The 21,921-nt window shown below is 39.0% G+C and overlaps 1 protein-coding gene across 3 annotated transcripts in view; it reads right to left on the reverse strand.

Moving 5' to 3' along the window:
* Positions 1 to 257: 257 nt before the first annotated feature.
* IGF1 (insulin like growth factor 1) overlaps positions 258 to 21,921 on the reverse strand; it is a 75,888-nt gene continuing 54,224 nt past the window's right edge. For 2 of the 3 annotated variants that reach the window (XM_004269454.4, XM_049694741.1), the window contains exons 3-4: positions 21,496 to 21,677; positions 258 to 6,647 (exon numbers count right to left, since the gene is read on the reverse strand). In XM_004269454.4, the coding sequence (XP_004269502.1) occupies positions 6,588 to 6,647; positions 21,496 to 21,677 (242 nt within the window). In that variant the 3' untranslated portion in view covers positions 258 to 6,587. Of the gene's footprint in view, positions 6,648 to 19,533; positions 20,011 to 21,495; positions 21,678 to 21,921 lie in introns of those variants that run through there. The other variant, XM_012532896.3, reaches the window with a different exon arrangement.

A 21,921-nucleotide genomic window follows, 5' to 3' on the forward strand; every position in this document is an offset into this window, starting at 1 on the left:
GGGATGGGTTACTTAAACCTGCTTTATTGTTAATGCATCTACTGTACAATTCATACATCTCTTACATAGTTTGTCCAAGTTCTTTGAAACATTTATTTTTAAATATAATCTGTAAATTCTATAAGATATCTCCATTCTGGTGTATGATTAGTTTTATTTTCTGGGTAAGTTTTCATGTTTATTTGTTGCAATGACCTTAATTAATAAAAATGCTACATGACAATAGAATTCTTAAGGAATGACACATTACACCAACATTGTCCAAAAGAACTAATTAATCAAACATGATTAATTTTAATGTAATTACTAAAGAAAGATATATCATTTTATTATGACGCTCTAGCCATACATTTTCAAAATATGCTTATTAAACAGTAAATGTCAGATAATGATTCAGTTAGTTACATTTTTAGAAGTCGTTAGGATTGATATTCCTCTGCCATAAATGAATTGAATAATAATTTCAAATACAATCAGAGTTAATTTAATAAAAAATATGCTTTTGAACTAAGACAGATAAAATCAATGACCAATGATTATTTTCTGGTTTCAAAGTAGCAGGGAAGATTAATTCAGTGTCTGTAAGTTTATTTATCACACTTGGCCTAAATGTGATAAAAACAAATGAAGCAAAACACATGATGTAATCCCAGTTTTCACACTTCATTAGCTCTCTCAGCAAAAAAGAGATCTGACATAGTATTTGGGGCCTTTGTATAAACTGAATACAAGCTACATGATGTTTGAAAGTTTTTGATATTTGAATAGACATTTTAATAATACACAGACACAGATAAGAGATGTGAGTAGGTGGCTTGAGGTTTCAGAGTCCCTCCTGCAGTGTGTTTAGCAGCAGGTACAAGATAAATATCCAAACAAAATCAGATTAAGGGATTAACAGTAGTGACCTTGCTATGGGTAGGTGAGTGGGGCCAATGGGTGGTTTGGAAGGGATTTTCGAGTTCTTTTTTCATTTTTCCTACTTTTACATCAGTGCATTTTGGGCAAAAGAAAATGAGTAATGTTTAATTTTTAGATACAGTAGGGCTGGACAATTAAAAAAAGGAATATTCTAAGGATTGTGAAGGTCATTTGGAAGGTGACAGGTGATTCAGCAGGGGTTAAATGGGAGAAACTATCTCTATCTTAACTTACATTTCAATTGGGCAGTAACATTTGAACTTTTGTGTTCTCTTTTTAAGTTGTTTTTTCTTGAAAGACCTTATCAATGACAGCTGAAGAATGGGGAGAAACGGTGACCGTCTTTAAGATCAATGTGGCATCATAAATTAAGAAGGAACATGTGAAATGTATGCTTTAAAAGAGCCCCCTTTAATTCTAGGGTTTCAGCTTGGTCAGCCCTCTACAAAATTTTGAGGCAGATACTAAATGAACAAGGACTAAGAGGGAAAAAGACAGTTTCAAAAACTCCCTGGGCCTCTGTCTCATCTGTGAGAGGTTTCCTACAAAAAGTATTGTTCCAGATAGGATTTGGTTATTTAAATTTGTATCTTTATCCTGTACCATACGCACTTAAAGCTCAGACAGTCTTCTCATCTCCTTTTTTTTTTTTAAATAGAAATCACACAAAAAAGATATCTATGTATCAGTTTCTAATACCTAACAGGAAAGTCTTTTAGAATATTAACATAGCAATAAGCAAATATGTACTATAGGATTAAACACTAGCACTGAAAACAAACAAACAAACCAAAAACAAAGAATCAACAAAATTTTCCTCTTGTTTTAGCCCCTTCAGATTCTGGACTTTATGAGCATTGCAGGAGAGGGGCATAAAGAATCGCGCTTAGTTTATTTTAAAATTTCAAAATAAATGATGCCATAATGATGCATAAATCAGATTTATCTTTCGAAAACATTGATGGGAAAGCCCAGGTGATTTGAGTGGGAATGCTCTTTCTTATGAAGAGAACCAAATAGGATCTGTCTCTAATAAATTAGTACAATCTTTTAAGATTAAAAATAGCAAAAACGTTTTAAATAGTCTGATTATAGCTTCAACAAGTCAAACATACATTTCTATCTAGCCTATAGTTTTAAAGAGTCTATGTGGGTTTAACTTATCATCCCTCATTCCAATATAAAAAAAGAAGAAAAAGAACAAGTCATTTTTGAACATTAAGATATTCATAAAGACTGTATAAAGTAAAAAACAAAACAAAACAAAAACAAAAAAAATCTTCACAGATTGTTAGCCATCTCTTTCAACGGTTTCTCATAAATTCTTCTCTTTCCTTATCAGTAGATAACCCCCATCTCAGAAGGAAATACTTGCCAACACTTCCCAATGAGATCAGTGATTGCTTTTTATGAGAGCTATTGCTCTTTGAGATGTTTAGGTGAAGGGAGAATATCTTCTATAAACCAGTAAACTCCAAAGAATTACTCAAGGGGGATGTGGCAGAAGCTATTTTTAGAAGGTGAATCTATGCATTTTTTTTGTTTTTATTTTCTCCACTTGCTGAATATCTGTTTTAGAGCAGAGAGCGCGCGCACACACATGCACACACACGCGCACACATGCGCACACACACAATCAATGAGTAACTTAATCATCTTTTCAGTTCTGCCATTTGCCTATAAGGTCTTTTTCTTTTTTCTTTCCCATTTATACTCCATGCTCTTGAATCAAGGTGTTCATATTGGATAATATATTGCTAATTTTATTGAGTTTGAGAGCCAACAAAATAATGGAGCCTTCTAACTTAAAAAAATTTCCTTCTTCTGCCCTTGCACCCCCAAACTCACAATTTGGTGAACAGTACACTACTTGTGAGTGATATAAAGTTGAAAGGTGGTGGTGACTAGACCTAATGCTATTTTCTTAAGCCATCTATCTAAAGAATTGTTTTTTTCATACTTTAAAAAAATATGTCTATGCTTTCTTTTTTTTTCTTTTTTTCTTTTTTTTTTTTAGTCAAGTACTTTCTTAAAGAAACAATAGCACCACATTGGCATAGCTGGCCAAACAATAAATGGGAAAGCAAAATGTGCTACATCTTCCATTTTAAGCATTCTCCCAAGTGCATAAACTAATAACAGAAACCCTGAAGTCATAGTGCATGAGATGGTTTCATCTACACAAACACTGACATTCCAAGGAGGGGAAGGATTCTCAAGGGAGGCCAGGCTTTTTTTTTTTTTTTTTTTTTTTAAAGATTTTTCAAGGAAGTGATTTCTTCTCAGTATTCCATTGGACTCTTAGGATGAGTGTGTGTGTGCACGTGTCTCTGTGTGTGTGTGTGTGTGTGTGTGTGTGTGTGTGTGTGTGTAGGGTGGGTATTAGGAGAGTTTTTCTTTATCTCTAGAAGAGTGGATTCTGATGGAAAGATGCTTTAACTTTTTCAGTGGAGCTTCCTCATCTTAAAATGTTCGAATAACACAATTATACTATTTGGGGAAGTGGGAATGGAAATTTGACCTAGGTATTCAGTGTTGTCAATTAAACTGGAAATCAACCCATAAATTAAAAGCTCATTCTTACCAGTATTTATAGCTCTTTCATAAACATCTTGATATTGCCTCATCTCAAAATTCTAAAGCAAAGCTTATAAAGTTTTGAGTTGTAAGATTTTATGTGCTTCCTTCTGTCAGTACCAGGTCGTTCTGCTGTAGAATATAGTGATCAGCTGACTTCTGGAGTTGACAGCAATTTGTCTTCTAGTTTTAAATCATTTGAAAATAAGATAGTGGGTTAGTATAATTAGTTAATTTTTAATTAGCTAATTTATGATACAGTTGGAAAGGACTATGTACTAGAAAAAGTTAAGAAGGGTAATATGACTTCACATATGTAAGCTTTCCTCACTGGGGTATTTTTTGCTGTGAACGGAATTATTAAGTGAATCAAATAAGTCATAGACACTCTTAGAATTACCGTATTCAACTATGTCTGGAAACTTACAGGTCTGCAGAAGGTTGCATGTAAAGCGTTGTTTATAGTAATTTTAAAAGGTACACACTAGGAATAAGAAATAAAAATCAGAGTGCCATTTTGGGAAAATGGGTCTAGCATCTCATTCCATAGAACCCATATGTCTAGAAGACAGATGAAGGGCAAAATTACCTATGGTTTCTTTTACATCTGTCCACAGTGATCAGAACATAGCTCTGCATGCCAGGGGTGCTAAATTCAAATAACACTGTGGACTAAGGTTAAAATACTAGTTGGCTGACCAGAGGTGTCCATTAAATAGGCTTTCTTTTTGCATATGTTCGGAGATCCAGGAAATCTTGTTTTTTTCTGGCCTCTGAACCTTGAGGTGAACCAGTGGGATGAAGAAGACTAAAGATGTTATTTTTGTTTTGCATGTACACTCTCCAAGAATAAAAGGGCTATAGTTTGCATGGAATAATCAAGCCTGGTTGCTTTTCACCAAAAAGTTCTAAGGCAGATAAAAAGATCTGAATGATGGATGATTCATTGTTTTAATAAGAAAATCTTGATATGTAGACAGGAAATATTTTCTAGGTCAGCATGGACCTGTCCTCATCATTGGATTTTCTTGATACCAGTTTTCAGTTGAATGGATAAGACACATCCACAGAGGACTAGAGGCCACTCTTCTAAGCAGACATGAGGGAAAATTTCTAGCTGTGAAGGAAATGTTTGTCTTTCAACTAGCAATTCTAGTCAAGCATACTTTAACCAAAAATATATGTATATATCAGTATCTCCAAGGATAAGAACAAAATTCATTAAAGAAAGTAAATTTGTGACATTTTATTAGTTATTATCTCAATATTTGAAATCTTGGGACTTTTTTTAGATTACTTGAAAAGCGGAAAGAACTGTTTTTCAAAATGAATAGAGTATCATTTATAATATTAAAAGAAGTATTATTAGGTTATTAGTAACTTCCCGGCAGAGTCAGTAAGTGCTAGCAAATGGAATAATCATCCTTTCGCTGATAGAAATCTTTGTTTTTCTCCTTTTTTCTTTTCCTCTCTTTTCACTTTGTATTCATAAATCCAAATGCAGAATTCAAAATCAAATTGCAGATCAAATATTTCTAGGTTATTTTGAAAAGTGTTTTAAAAGAGATTGAGCTGTTAGCTTTTAACAACTAGTTAGTTGGATAGTTAGTTGGATAGCTTCACTGACAAGAACTGGCATGTCAGGAGCATTCAGCTTATCAATTTTCTAGCTATGCTGTGAATGAGTTGTTCATAGAATTCCTTGCATCCCAGCAACTCAAGGGCTCTGATCTTGACGCCCTCATAACAACTCAGGTTAAAAATCTGGAGCTTTATCTTTTTAATCCTCATACCACCCCTGTGAGGTAGGTAGATGACATATTGCCCCCATTTTGCAGATGAGGAAACTGAGGCACAGAGAGGTGAAGTGACTTGCCCAAGGTCACAGAGTGGTGAGTCCGTGACAGAGTCGGCAGATGTTTGTTTCTTCAGCGAGAATAAGAAACCAGGACTGTTAAAATTCCTAGCCTTCTGCTTCTTCTACTCCTCTCTGGACTCGCCAATCAAATTTGCATCAGTGGACTTTGTGTCTTATTTCTTCTGGAAGGCGTAATTGGGGAACTTTTCTTTCCCAAATGGTTAAATTTTGAGTACCCTTCCCCTCTGTGTCACCTTTGGCTCCAGGCCTCCTCTTTTAATTTGCTTTCACCTTTTACCGTTTTGGCCAGACTCTTTCATATAACAAACTACAAAATAGCACCATTGTACTAAAAAAACAGAGTTTTACATACTGTTTGATACATCCTGTATTATTGACATGCTAAATTTACATAGTGCTTTATATGGAAAAAATAAAAAGAGAGAAGTACTGATTAGGTCGCACACTCACTCATCATTTGAAGGAACCATTCAGAGTTTGAGACTTTCTATGCTTAAAACATATGCCTAAAATGATTGGCCTCAAAGTTGCAACTACTTGCAATTTTTTTTAGCAAGATGTGGAAATAATAAAGCTTTGTGTCTAAAATAAATGCATCCAACTTATGTTTGGTACAAATGCCACAGATGGAATCTCGTGGGTTAAAAATTGGTGTTCTATTTGACTGCTTGCTGCTGCTATTGAGGAGGCCAAATTTGGCAAATAAAAAGGTGATGAAGGGGGGAGGGGGATAGACGAACAAGATTACCAGACACTGTAAAACAAACAGCCTGTGTTGCGTAGAAAGAAGTGCAAATAAAAAAATTAATAAACCACTTAGATAAGGCTGCTGAATGAATGTCTCTAGCAGCCAAGATTCAGAGACAAATGTAGTGCAACTGGATCTATATAACACCCATGCATTTGTGGCTCTTGAGAGGCAGGGACTAAGATCTCTATATATATTTTCTCTATAGAACATTATTGATAAAGGATCAACAGCAATCTACCAACTCCAGGACCATTTTGCAAGGTGCAAAGCTTTTAACAATCACTCCTAAAGACATTGTTGGAATGTTTACTTGCGTATTTCATTGGGGGGAATGCCCATCTTTTGAAACGTTATCAAACTTATTTTTTTGGTAGGTCTTCTGGTGTTTAACAGGTAACTCATGCAGAGCAAAGGATCCTGCCAGTGGCATGTCATTCTTCACTCTTCAGGAAGGTCTTCCTACATTCTGTAGTTCTTGCTTCCTGCACTCCCTCTACTTGTGTTCTTCAAATGTACTTCCTAAAAATAAGGGAGAAAAAGTGACATTACTTTGATGAAGTTTTTTGTATCCTACCTATCTATTTCTAACATTGGGTCTCAACCTTTCATATCTATGCCTCACCACTCAATTTAACAGACAGCTTGGGCCAAGTTTTTCTGAGAAAGACATATAGGTAGATGGGCCTGTAGTTTTTAGTTTAGCCAAACCTCACTCAGGCTTCTCTTTATCCTTGATGGCATGGGAACCACAGATTGCTTTATAATTACACAAAAATGTGTTTTTATTCATCAGCTACTATCACAGATTCCTTGACAGGAAGGAGATCCTTTAAAATCCTGTCTTCTGGACTGGAACATCTTTTCCTAGTGAGGAAAAAAAATCACATTTTGGGACCATCCTCTGTTGTTTTATTGCATTTTGTTCTGTTTTAGTTTTTGTAAAAAGGAGCTATTTCTTTTTCATTTTTTCTTTATCTCCTTTGGAGAGAGGCAGAGCTTTAGAAGATTGGGAATTTTTGTAGTTGATTTAGAATCTATAAAGTCACAGACATTCTAAGCTGTGCTCAAATCCAGCTCTTCCATTTTCTAGCTATGTGAACTTGTGCAAGTGACAATCTCTTGTGTCTCAATTTCATCCATAAACTAGGATAATAATAGTTTCTACATTGTAGGATTAAGGATTAAAGAATTAGAACATAAAAGCACTTATAATAGGCCTGGCACATGGTAAGCACTATGTAAGTATTACCAATTGTTATTTACTCTTCTTATTATTATTTCATCTTTATTGGAAAGTAACCATTCTTGGATTAAAAATTCTGGATTCCTTGCTTTGGTGCTACCATTCACCTATCAACAAGCAATTCTGTTATCCAAGGAATATTGAGTTTTGCTTAGAAGCCCTATGATAGTAGGGAGTTGTCTCTGTTCACTGTTACAGCCCCATGTCTAGAGCAGTGCCCAGAACATTTCAGGTGCTCCATAAATAGCTGCAGAATGAATTGAATGAATGAATGAATATAATGGGCCTCTGATAATGTGAAGAATCAAGTCATTATACTTTTTCTGTAATTATTATTTTATCCTTGAATATACTTAAATAGCAACATTAATTTAGACAAATAAGATGTAACATAAAATCTGGGAGGAAATAACATTTGCATGCATAAACATCAGGTGCTGCTTGTCTTGATTTCACTTCTAGTCAGGAGGCCCTTAGAGAAGGATGTAGTAGATAATTATTGGTACAGAGTGAGGTTCAAGGATTCAGTGTCCTTTTCCCTGGGAACATTTTCCATCAAGACCAAAACCAAGAATTCTCACCATGGTGACTGGAATCTCCAAATTCTTCCTTCTGGCTAAGGAAATGATCAATCACCCAATCGTTGTTAGAAGTTTAGAGATCATTGTAAGGGACCTTGGAGATCACTTAGCCCTGAGAACTGGAGAGGGTAAGAAGGTGGGGCAGTATCATCTACCAGTCCCTGGAAGTTGTACCTGTTGACGAAGACCCGTAGGGATTTGATAATTTTTCTTACACATGTTTTTCAGCTCTACCTGGAACATTAGAGTTATCACCAAGACCTTTATAAAAGCAAATTAGCACTTTGTGAGTTGATGGTCAAAATATCTTGTACCTACTGAATAGAAGGAAGATCATTGTGTAAAGATGTTTATTCAAATATCTAGCTCAGTGGCCACTGAAAAAAACTTTGTGGGGAGAAATTGGGCACTTGTATAGGATAGCTTGAAATGCTGTCATTTAACATCCTGCCACTTTCCCCCCAAATATCGTACAACTTCTACGCATTTGTTGCTCCGCTGTTAAGCTAACAGTAAAGTATCTGCTGTTAAGCTAACAGTAAAGTTTGTATTCCTTCCTAATCTTACCTTTTAATCTGCTTCCTTAAAGGAGTTCTCCAGAAAATGGAAGAAAGACATATGGGGCTACAGAGTAGAGACACTATTGTCCCAAACTCCTTGAAACATTCCTGTTCAGTTCTCAGTAGACCCTGCTGATTTTATATGGCTCATCAAAACCCCACAATCGCTATTATTAAGGACACTATCAGTCTATCAAACTAGTAACCAAATTTACCAACAGGTCTAAATATACCCTAACTTGGGTTTTACTTCTTTTTCTGTTTAAGAGGCATGCCAGCTTAGAAAAAGAAGATTTTTAAGAATCTGGATAAAGCCCCAACTGGGAAAATGCTCCAGAATGAGATGGTAACAAATAAAAAGAAAGCAATGAGGTATTTAATCTCCAGTCTTCCTCTCAAGCCAAATTAATCTCAGATTTCCAGAAGAAAAAATTCAGGTATCTTCTGTGCTTCCCTCTTCAAATTCATGAGGGCTGTAGCAAAAAAGGATTGGGGTTAGCTTGGCCAACCATATAGATCTTATTCTTCTCCCCAATAGAGAGATTCTTTTTCCCTCAAAGCAGAAGTGTAAAGTGCAAAGTCTGAGTGGAGGGATCTTCTGGCCTGTTTCTTCTGGGTCTGTTTCGGCATTGCAGCAAAGTCCTGGGCAGAAACTCACTTGATAGAGCTGACACTGCTCCAGGCAGCATGGTTCCCATGCACACAGGCGTACGGTGGAGGCCATTCAAAACCAGCTGGGTTGTCGTCTGGTTTGCATTGGCTCTCTTCCCAGGCTCTCACATGTGACTTCTTTGTTGCAGACAATGACAGTGACAAAACAAAGGCACTCAGGGATTTAGTCTCAGTTGCATCTGTTGCTTTGCTCATTGTCTTAATTTAATGACGCGGGCCACCTGACAATGGGTGGCAAGTGGAGGCATGTCAGAAGCAGCCGTCAGGGCTGGCGCCCACCTTCAATTCACTTCTTGAAGGGGTTAGGAAACTGTCCCACATTCAGCCAAGCAAAAACGTTTCACTTCAACAGCTTGTCCAAGACAAACAAACCAGCTGAAACTGTTTCTAGTATGTAGCTAGACAGATTTTTGAAAGGAAAACAGTAGTGAGTAAATACTGTTTCCTATTGACACCAGGGAAGGTAAGATTATTTACAAAAAAATGCTAGTCCTTTAGCTCATTGGGGTTGGTTGAGGAAATATACCCTCTGAAGGAAGGGTTAACCAACTCACGAGGAAATAGGTTTGATAGGGGTTAATTTGTGATATACTTTATTACACAGTGTGTACCGTACACAGGTATTTAGGAAGCTGGAAAATGCCCTGAAGGGGTCATTCATATTCCCCCTTGTCTCTTAGCACATCCTAGCTCTTGTTTTTTTCCAAAGGAAAGCTATCCACAAACTTTTGGATTAAGATTGCTGAGAGCTAATGACAATGGCAATACTAGTAATCTTGATTAAAATTTGCACACACTTTACAGTTTACACAGTAGTCAGTGAACCCTCCCAACAACCTTGTGAGATGATGTTGTTTGCATCTGTCTCATTCACAATCTGAGGCTCCCTAAGATTTAATGACTTGCTTGAGGTCCCATAGGAACAAATCAATAGACCTAGAACTAATAGTAAAATAATTTATTATTTTAATAAAAGAATAACAATTCTATCACTTGAACATTTGTATGTTCTGGACACTGTATTATAAGGTGCTAATTGTATACATTCTCTTATTTAATTCTCATAGTTCTCTTGGAGATGGGTACTAGTGCCTTGCCCATTTTACCTTTATGGAATATGATGCTTATAAAAGCTAAACAACTTTCCTAGTTTCTTACAGTGAAGACGTGACCACGGTTGGAATTTGTATCAGTCCCTTCTGATTCTGGAGCTCACCAGTTAGCCACTCTGCCATACTGCCTCTCTAAGAGGTAAGACAATATCTGGTGCCTCAAAATCCAATTCTCTTTCCAGTAGTGATAACTGATAATGTCATGAGCTGCCCATGATCCCAAATGGTGGTAGATGCTGGTTTGGAGGGTAAGGCAAGACTCTAGGGAAGTGGATGCCCTCCCTTATCACATGTGAGCTGACTCCTGTTTTTATGGTTAGTGATAGAGGTCTAGTAGCACAGCATTCATTTAACAAAAGCTAACCCTGCAGATGTTATAAGCCCTTATTTTCTCCCTGCCTATCTTTATGAGATTTTGCCCAAGAGACAGAATCTAAAAGAAGGATGATAATAGGCCCTTTACATTTTAGGGAGGGAGCAGTGATGTTTTCAGTAGACTCTGTTTCCATCTCCACCCACTGCAAACAAGTTAGGTATTGTATGACATAAAGTCTAAGAAAAGACTGGCACCGTATAAAAAAGGCTAGGCAAATACCATCCATCATGGAATGTTAGCAGCCTACTGCACAGCATAAAGTTCTAACTGAGCATTGACCTTCTCCTTAACAGGGCAAAATGGAGAAAAGAAAGAGCAGTGTATGATTGAAGAGATGGCCCAGATGTCAGCTCTTTACCTGTTGAAAAGGATGTGCTCTAGCTATTTTTCTGGCTTGGTCTGGAGACACATGAAATTGTAGAGGATGATTTAGATGTCTCAACATCAACTTTGATGTCTTGTTATTTTGGGGGATTACAAGTTCAAATTCCAGGAGAGTGAGGTCAGTCTTTCATCTCTGGGAGCCAAGCAGAGTGAGTGTCATGCAATCAACTCAGTGCTTTGGGATGTGACTTTTAAAACCAAAGGACAAAGTGCACTTTTCAAGAGATGTATGCTCCTGGTGGAGTAACTGCCTCTTTAACAAAGTGAGAGATGTATAGTCTGGGCACAGTGTTGGTCTGCTCAGCCTCTTATTTACTTATTTTTTCTGGAAAGACCTCATCCTATCTTTTATGTGGTTATAGTGGGAATGCACATTTTTTCCAATATGATTGTCTCCTCTGGCCATAGTGGATGGGCCTGGCATGCCCCTCCCATAGCTCAAGAAGAGTATGGTGGGGAAACCAAGGCAGACCCAATTTCTGGGAAACACAAGATTCTTTTATTGGCCAGCTTTGGCTCCAGGGCTCCTCAGTGGCTTTGCTGAACTTTGCTTAGACTGTTCAGCAGTCTAGGATGCTTCCACCCAACTGTCTCTCTTCCTCTGCTTCATTGGGGTCAGACTTGCATTGCATTCTGATGGCTTGTTCAGGCTTCCCTGATCCTCTCCTATTGCTTTTCACACGGGCATTTCCCCTAATGAAATCCTTGCTCCTTTAACCCAGTCTCATTTATGTTTCTCGGAGGTCCTGGACTTACATACCTAAGCTCCCAGCTCCCAGCACAGAATTGTGTGACCTTTGACAATCACTACATTCTTCTCTCCTTCTGTTTCCTGTTTTGTAAAATGAAAGGGTGGGGTAAGAGCACCCACCTCATAATGTTATGATTGCATGTGATCACCCTTACACATTTACCTGGCAGAGTTGTATGCAAGAGAGCCTACTGTTTCAAGGGCCCTTGGTTTAGATCTATTTTGTGAACTTGATGGCAACACCAGTCTGTTCTGGCTTCTGTGCTGTCAGAATACACTCTGGGTCTACCTTTGTTAGAGCATTGATGTGCTGTGGCATAAATTATGTAAGTGTTCACTTCCCCACTAACAAGTAAGCTCCTTGAGGGCAGGTAGCATTGTTCCTGCACCTCTGTCTCCTCCCTGGTTGCATGTTGCTTTGAGCAAAGTGGCAAACCAGGAAATGCTTGTTAAATTGATTTAAATCTCCTGCAGGAGTGGTGGGATAGAGTTCAGGTCATAGCAAGCCTTGCATGGCTTCCTACTTCCTGCTGTGCACAGAGCCCACTCCGGTCTCAGAACTTACAACTGGCGGGTTGCAGTACAGTAATATATCAGTGAAGAAATGCAGAAGAGAGAGCACAATGCATGATTAAAACGCTAGAGTCTGTCTTGAGTTTGGATTCTGGTCTGACCACTTGTTAGGGCAAGATCTTGGCAAGACATTTAGCTGCCCTTAGCCCAAGTTTTCTAATCTGTGCAATGCGGGTAATTATAGCATTTACCTCACAGGCTAACACTGAAGATTGAATGAGGTGATTCGTGATAGTGCTTACCACAGGGCATATGCCTAATAAATAACAGCTATTATTATTGCCTTTTAAAAAATAGTTACTGTTGTCAAAGCACGCCCCATGCTTGGGTGCTGCCCTTTCTCTGGCTGGTGAAAGAGTAGTTATTTACTGGGTGCCCAGGGCTCCCTTGAGTGCTGGGATAGCAGATGTATAGCTCTTTTTTCTAGTGACTGGTACATCCCTAGGAATCCCCAGGTTTAGGGAGTGTATTTATCCCATAATTATTCACAGATTATCCTGTCTTGGCAACTTTCTTATTTTTCAAAGGACACCACCTGACTCTGTTTCAAGTATTTCTATCTGTGATGTAAGAAATCACTACCAGCAGAAACTAACACACCATTGTAAAGCAATTATACTCCAATAAAGATGTTTAAAAAATAATAATAATAAATGCAATTCCAAGCGTATAACTTACTCAAAAAAAAAAAAAAAAAAAGAAAGAAATAGCTACCAAAATGGTTTAAAAGCCTGAAAAAGAAAAAAAAAAAAGAAGAAACGAAAGGGAGGGACTTCCCTGGTGGCGCAGTGGTTAAGAATCTGTCTGCCAATGCAGGGGACGTGGGTTTGAGCCCTGGTCCGGGAAGATCCCACATGCCACAGAGAAACTAAGCCCGTGTGCCACAACTACTGAGCCTGCACTCTAGAGCCCACGAACCACAACTACTGAGCCCGCGTGCCACAACTACAGAAGCCCACACACCTAGTGCCCATGCTCCGCAACAAGAGAAGCCACCGCAATGAGACGCCCACGCACTGCAACGAAGAGTAGCTCCCGCTCACCACAACTAGAGAAAGCCCGCCCGCAGCAACAAAGACCCAATGCAGCCAAAAAAAAAAAGCTGAAGGGTATTTTCCCTTGCTGGCAATAGTTATTTATGTTGCCTTTAATAGTCTTGAAGGATGTTGTAAAATACTTCAGGGCTGCTTAGACTGTTGATTATATGGGCAGCCTGTTTAGTTAGCTGTTTGTGTTTGTTTTACATTTTTAAATTAAGAAAAAAAACTTTAAGCACAGTATCTTTCCCAGGGGGAGTTGATTTTGGAATTGCTGAAAGATTCAAATGTTGTGGTATTTAAAAAAGTGGAACACCAGATTCTAGCAATTTCACTGATATGTACTAAAGATTCAGCACATTTTTACCTAAAAACTGGATTTGATTATTCTTTTTCTCTTAAGCCTCCAAAATGGCATTGTTTCATCTGACATACAACATATGCTGGAGTACTTAAACTCATGTATGTGGTAATTTATATTATAATATTCTGGGGAGATACATGGCTCAGGGTTGTTACCTTTTAGTGTCATTTCAACGCAATAGTGATGAGTTCAGAGGATTAGTAGGAAAGGGTGTTGCCCTCTTCCACTCATTCTTTGTGTGTGTGACAAATCTGGGCAGAACATTCAAATACTGTGTTCTGAATTTTCCTCCTCACTGAATTGAGAGAAATTTTGCAAGTTTGGAAGGCTCTTCTGAACTTTTAGGATGAACAAAATAACACAATGACAAGTTAAAGTGATTTGCATCTGTTTGAGGTTGATGGGAGCCTTCAGCATATAAGAGTAAACATGCATGGTGCCAGCCAGTGCTTTTCCAAGACAGAAAATGGTGCAAGAATAATTCATGCGTGTATACAGTTTTAAAAAAATCAGAATCATTGCATTGTGCCAAACGTACTTTTACTTCCATACAAGCGTTTTTTGAAGAAGGAAACAAATATCATTATTGACAGAGACAAACCGGAGCCATCCAATCGTGGCCTTGGTCAACCAATACTGACAAAATAATGCTATATATTTATTGATTCCTTTATACTTTTCATTTTTTCTAGTCCTCCAATGCCTCATGAATGATTCAAGCTTGCCACGCTCATACCAGGACATAAATATCACATGTTCCCAAGTCTACAATCGTCAACTGATTAGGAATCTTTACCGAACCCTCAACCTGCCATGGTCTTACTTGTAATCATTTAGAATTTTTGTCTTTCCATAATTGTTACCTACAGCTGTGAAAATAGTGCATCATATTTTCATGGATGGCGGAGCTGGTTGGTCTTTGATTACATGACCTCTTGGAGCTGTCCAGACAGAAAGCTCCACGTGAATGTTTATATATTTTACACAGAATTTTGTAAGAATTTTGGCATGTGAATCCCAGCGTGCACGTACGCACACACACACACATACACACGCACAGAGAAAAAGCAAAGAAGAGAAAATAATCTCCTTCCCTTCAAAAGTATTTGCTGTAGTTAACTACAGATTGTAAATTACCACAAGGGTATTTAGAATTAAAATTAGTTGGATGGACTTTTAGCATTCTTATTTCTATCAAACCTCTACTTTTTCAAAAGAGTTAGTTTTCTGACCAATGGGTCTTAAAACTGTAACCACATTAGTGAATAAAATATAGATGGAAATTTTGGAAAATGTTTTCTAGCTCTTGTTACTTATCTAGCAATGGCCCACTGAGCTATGATTGAGTTCCTAGTGCGGTGAGAAGTTTCTTCTCTCTAGAAGTACCAGACATGGACTCATAGACCCGTTGTCCCACATCTCTCATAATTTCCATGCTGTTCTCAATTTCCATTTCTCTCTACTTGAGTTTAAATGTGAGTATATATTTCTAAACCATCTCTTTTGGTTGCTAGATAAAAATGAGGTAGCACTAAGGCTGTTAAAGGAGTCCCATTAAAGAAGGAGTCCCAAATAGATGGGTATCAGGGAAAGGTACTCAGATTTCAGTTAGGCCTCTGAGGATGGAGAAGCTGATTTTGACCTTGCAGGTCTGGAAGTTTAGTGGCCACTGAAGAACCTTTGCTAACCTTGCCTGTTCCTTCTTTAAAAGTTAACTTATCTTGCCTAGGTCAATACATATTGTCACTGATTTTCCAAGGATTCAGTAGCTGGGCTTTTAATCACTGAGGAATTCTATAGTGGATATTTCAAACCTCATAAACGGCATTCTGCTTCCTCTAAAATGATTTACCTTTTCCTTGCTACCAAAGGCTTCCACTTTAACTCCAGACTATCAACTTTGCCCTTGGATTAAAAGTCAGCTCGTTGTTTTCTAGTAAATATTGCCAAAAGCCCTATTCCCTTCACATAGGCAAGCAAAGACAATAGACCTCATCCTCCCCCATGGATGCAAGTGGACTTGAGAAATTGCAAAGTTTACTTAAGAAAACATTGTTTCCTGTTGGTGATCGTGGGAGGGAGACAGGAGATGGAGGAGAGAGTAGGGGAGGGGCTCTTCGGGAGCTCATTTCTTTTCCACCCTTACATCCTAACAGCACGCACATTACAAGCTATATGAGGTTTTGTTTGTTTTCAAGAGATGTTTGAAAGAAGATCAAATGTTTGTGAGAGGCACCGGATCGGCAGCCCTAGAAACTGAAATGTCCCGGAAGCTGTGTGAGCCCGGAAATATCCCACATTTTTATTTATTTTGGCAATTTTACTTTAAACTAGTAAGAGCTGGAGTTCATGCTACAATTAAATTTTCCTCAGGCACCATGAAATGAAAACACATATTACATTTGATTTTAACTGGTTGAGAAAAATGGTGGTTTTCTGAAAGTTCATTCTATGACCTCAAAATAAAAGTTAACGGTTCTTCACGTGGGACAGCCGAGCTTCCACCGAAGCTGGAATAATTCACAGAACTGGGGTTCTCTGGGTTGGAAGGATTCTTAGGTCATCGAGTTCTCTTTTCCTATCATATGCTCGAAACACACTACCATGTCACTAGAAAGTGTTGGTAAGCTTGAGCTTGAAGTTTTTGTTAATAGGAGCCTCACTCCTACTTGAGGAGACCTATTTCTTTTTCAGATGGCTCTAATTTTAAGAACTAAGTAACATAATATCAACTAAAAATTTAATAGTGCTTACTATGTGCCAGGCACCATTTTAAACACTATAATATATATTTGTATGCACACACACACACAATCTCAATAAATCCTCACAACTCTATGAGGTAGATTCAATGATTACTCCCATTTGGCAGATGAGGAAACTGAGGCACAGGTAAATTACATGATTCTCCCAAGGCCATCCAGCTATTAAGTGAAATAGCCAGAATTTGAACCCAGGCAGTCTGGTTCTAGATTCTGTACTCTTGACCACTATGTTTTATTGTCTCTCCAATCTTTATAATTCTCCTTCCTGCCTTGTACAGAGGTTTGCACATCATAGGTACTAAATAAAAATATTTTCAATAATTTAAGGATCATGATTCCTTACACATTCCTGATAGTTTTACACACAATCATCAATTTGCCCTAAAAGAAACATTTGAAACAGTGGGCTTTTAAATGGTGATTAATACTCTGCTCACTTCAAGAAAGCATTGAGGGGACGAATAGGAACGTAACATTCACTATAAAGTACTCAACCAGTTGCCACCTTTAGCAGTAGGTTCTTGAATGATTTCAATTTTGGCTAGAGTAGGAAATTCCAAATATGCAAGACTTGTGCAAGCACAATTCCTCTGCCTTCCCTTTTTTATGCTGCACTTGCCTCACTGTCTTATGCAAGGACAAAAAGAATTATTTCATCTCAGCAGTGCTACTTACTTTTATGGTCTATGTCTCTAATACTATTCCCCTCCCTATATCACTCACATGTCCATCCATCCTTTCATCCATCATTATATGCCATGTATCACTAGGTGCTTAGTACTGATTCTAGAAGGGGTAAGATGGAAAGACAACAATAGATTCTTCCTGTTTACTTAATTCATATTATTGAGAAATCACATGTAGGCATTCAATATGACTGCTTTAGAGTTGATAAAACCCATTGTAAAAAGAAGTGGGTTTTAACTAATAGTCTGGTAGTTAAGCATTCTTTAACTAGAAAGTTCTATTCCTTTTTTTTCTTTTAAAGTCTTTGCCTTACATTTTCTTGAATGAAGTTCATCATTGGGTATAACTATAGTTTATCCAAAGCCCTGTGTTATAACTGACATTGATTCATTCATCAAGGAAAAAGGGAAGGGATAATCTTCTAAGAAATCTTTCCATAGGACATGAACTGTTAATTCTTCTACCAAACTGTGGTCCCTTGAAAAGCCATCGCTGTTTGTGGGGTTACTCTCAGGTGGTAGAAACAGTAGGTATTGGCTTATGCCTGAGGCTGGTTCCAAAGCATGTATGTATCAGAAGGAGAACTGGGCATCTCCTGAATAAGGTGACTGGCCAGATGGGCTCAGGCAGCAGCCTGGCTTTTGTCTGTTCTAATAAGCCAGGACCTACTTTGCAACCATAACAGCAGTGTCTTGGCTCCCATGTGGCGCTTTGACATGCTTGTGATCAGACCTTTTCCTCCTTCCTGGCTTGAGCCTTGGGCATCTCCATATATTATATATCCTGGGTTTTCAGTGACCCATGGAGGAAGGATGATCCTGAAGTAGAAAGCATGGCTGGGGCATGAAGGACAGGTAGAATGAATGTTCCTTTATACCATGACATCTTCAAAGTAGGCTACTTCGATGAAATGCTTCACTTCTTGGTTGTCATCCTCTTACTCCAAGTGTCATCGTTTGCTTGGCTGAGCACTTCTCTCTTGTACCCTCTCTCACCTCTTATAATTCACAATTTGCATGATCTTGAGGCTTTTTGCTTTATTATCTATGAAGACCCTAACCCTACTGTTTAAATCAAAGAAGCTGAAGGAGAAAATCTCTAAGACTCAAATTCTGTGATTCTACTTGACTTTTCTTTACCCTCAGGAAAATCTACTGCTCTTACTCTCTTTCATCCCCTTCCTTCTGATGGAAAATATTAAATTAGTAGCAGACTTCATGTGGCCATTTCCACCCTATCTTTTCCTTTTGGAATTCTTTCTTAGTCCCTGTTGATTGTATGCTGTTCTCTGTTGGCCAGAGGAGGGTGGCTTAGAACCCAAGCCTGTCTTTACCCATTTCTGGATCTCAGTATCCTTATCTTCAAAATGAAGGGATTGAAGCAAATGATTTTTGCAGCTCTAACATAACATGGCCCTAGTATTTCCGTGGAGCAGAAACTCATAGGACTTCAAGTCTAAAAATCTAGATTTGTGTGTGTGTGTGTGTGTGTGTGTGTGTGTGTGTGTGCATGCATGAGAGAGAGGGTGGGGGGAGGGAGAGAATTTTATAGGTGATGGAATCACAAGGCAGTAGTCAAACCTCAGAAGTCTTTGGTTTGGGGCTGAATCGTGTCCCCCACCAAATACATATGTTGAAGTCCTAACCCCTAGTACCTCAGAATGTGATTGTATTTGGAGATAGGGTCTTTACACAGATATTTAAGTGAAAATAGGGTCATTATGATGGGTCCTACTCCAATATAACTGGTGTTCTTATGAGAAGAGGAAATCTGGGTACAGAGATTTATATAGAGGGAAGATGATGTGCAAACACAGAGAAAAGAAGGCCAATTCCAAACCAAGGAAAGAGACTTGAAACAGATCCTTCCCTCCCAGGTCCCTGGAGGAACTGACCCTGACAACACCTTGATCTTGGACTTCCAGCCTCCAGAAATGTGTGAAAATGTCTGTGGCACTTTATTATGGCAGCCCTATCACACTAATACATCTTTTATGTCTGATTCCAAAGTGCACACAGGAAAGTTCAGTGACCTCCTCTCATAGGTAAGCTCTCAGGCCTCATGGGCCTTTAGGCAAATACTGGGTGCCCTTTGGCCCGAGCTTGACTAAGAAATGCAGCCTCCAATGACACTGTAGGAAAGGAAATCTGGGAACTTTTATGACACAATTCACTCTTGCTGAGAATTTGGGGCTAATATTTAACTCTGGATATATATTGACATGGAAATTCTTGTAAAATTCACACAAAATTTTAAAATGCATATAAAAGCCTTGATTTTTATTTTAATTATTTTACTTGTTTTTTTGGTGGGGAGGGGAATTGTTTTATTTGCCTCTTTCATAATTTTTGTTTTTTCATTCTTGCCACTATCTTTCTTTGCACTTTCTTGGGCATGACGTTTTCCTTTTCCATTTCTCCACGTTTATTAGTTTCTCCACATTTCTCCGTTTCTCCTCCTTCTGTCACATGAGCTCTCTAGCTCCAGCGGGCCTACTTTTCTTCATTTCCTCTATAGCATCTCCCACTTGCTTCTCGCTGTCTGCTTTTCTCTCATCCTCCTTGCCTCTGTCTTAGTCCTTCTCTCCTCCGTTTTCCTTTCTTGCCTGTGTTCAGTTTCTAGCTCCAGTCTCCCTCCTCTGCTCTTTCTTCTTTCCTTTCATCTGCTTGCTGACTTGCTTCCGTCCCCTCCTTCTGTTCCCCTCCTGGATGTTTCTTTGGCCCACCTTTCCTTCTCCTCTGAGACTTCTTTTTCTTGTTGGTGGATGGGGGCTGATACTGTAAACATCACAAAAATAATTGCATTGAGAACAGGTGGTCCCCTTGGTGTCCCGGGAGACAGAGTCTTTGAGTCAGCCCAGAATGCCTGGGCTCCATAGATGCAGAAGACATCATTGGTGCTGGAGAGGTGTCTGGACCTCAGTCACTAGACCTGATATTCCAGAACTTTGAGACTCATCTCTGACACCACCCACCCCCTCCCCAACTAGAAACTGAGAGGCACTGTGTCACCTGGAAAGAGAAAGAATTAACCTGCCTTCATCCCCTCAAGCACACCTTCCAGCCACATTCACCTAAAAGTTATTTCTGTGGCGCTTGTCCCTGACTCATCCTCTGGCTACTGTGTTCTCTGTGAACCAGGTTGTGCCTAGTCCCTTTGCATCACTCAAGGTGGCTCCCTGGGGTCGCATCTCTGCTAAGCCCCCTGTTCCAGCCTCAGCTGCAAATTAGGACCAGGAAGCAGCAAAGGTGTTATTATGTACTTCCTGGTCTCTCATCTTGTGCCTTCTGTCTGATACCAAAGTTTTGACTCCAAAGATTAAAACCTCAAGTTGTTTTCTTTTTCTGTCAACAGAGTCCCCAAGGAGACCTGAGAGCTTTTTACTTTCCTTATTCATCCTTCCTCATTTTCTTCACCTTCTCTTTAGTTCTCATTCTTTCTACTTAAATCACTAAAATGTAGTCACGTATATTCATTTGTTCACTTGTTCATTCACTCATTCAACAAAAATGTATTAAGTTATCAATGTGCATCAGATGATTTATGTACTTTTGATGGCATAGATAGTACCTCTAAGGCTTGTTTAAAGTCTAGCTCTTAGTAAGAGACACCTGCAGATTTTGATCATTAGAAATTTTTTGGTGTTCTTAGAGCCAAACAGAAGTTTCTATTTGTTTTTATGTTCTTTCTATTTTGTTTTTATTTTCTTTTATGTTTGCCACTGGATGTGAATTTCTATTAGTTCCCGTTTTAGAGTGTTTTCTTTTTCTTTGCACCTTTGCAGAATACCAGGACTTGAAAGGTCACATACTTTATTCATGCAGTTATGACAGAAGATAACACTTGTCCAACAGTTACTTTGTGCAGGCATGTGAAAAGCATTGCATGCACATTAACGACCTGATGAGGTAGATAGTACCGTTATCCCAACTTTACTGATGAAACTAGGGCTTGAGAGGTTACGTTATTTCGCCAAGGGCTCTCCGCTGGTGATTGGCGAACCTAGGATGTCAGTTTTGTCTGATACCAAAGCCCAAGTTTAATCACTCTTCTCCACCATCTTCTGATGATCAGATGGTCCAGAGCAGTGGAAGGGAGAGTTTACAATGTGAAGTGATGTAAGGGATGGACCTCTCAGTTGAGAATGGAGCTTTTTTGACCTGTGAGCCAGGAGACTACGGGACCTAGTTACTGTTTGGCTCACCCACATGGATAGGATACAGATCTCACAGGGGTGGCCATCCCCCCCCAGGTTGGCTTACCTTCTGAGCCTTGGGCATGTCGGTGTGGCGCTGGGCACGGACAGAACGGGCTGACTTGGCAGGCTTGAGAGGCGCGCAGTACATCTCCAGCCTCCTCAGATCACAGCTCCGGAAGCAGCATTCATCCACGATTCCTGTCTGAGGCGCCCTCCGACTGCTCGAGCCATACCCCGTGGGCTTGTCTGTTCCAATCAAACGCAGAGAGGCCTGGCTTTAGAGTGGGATAATATGCTATCTCCACAGTTCCACCCAGCCCCTGAAGACTCTCCTCTCCCCACACCTCATCAACCCACACTTTTGTGAGTCAACCTCTTCTTGAAGCTCCTCCAACAATTCCTGACCCCCTAGATCTTTCTGGACTCCAGTATGTCTCCTGGAGTTGGTGCCACACTCGTTGGCAATATCTCACTCATCGTGCATTTATTT

This window comes from Orcinus orca, chromosome 11 (genome assembly GCF_937001465.1).
Source record: "Orcinus orca chromosome 11, mOrcOrc1.1, whole genome shotgun sequence".
NCBI classification, from domain to species: domain Eukaryota; kingdom Metazoa; phylum Chordata; class Mammalia; order Artiodactyla; family Delphinidae; genus Orcinus; species Orcinus orca.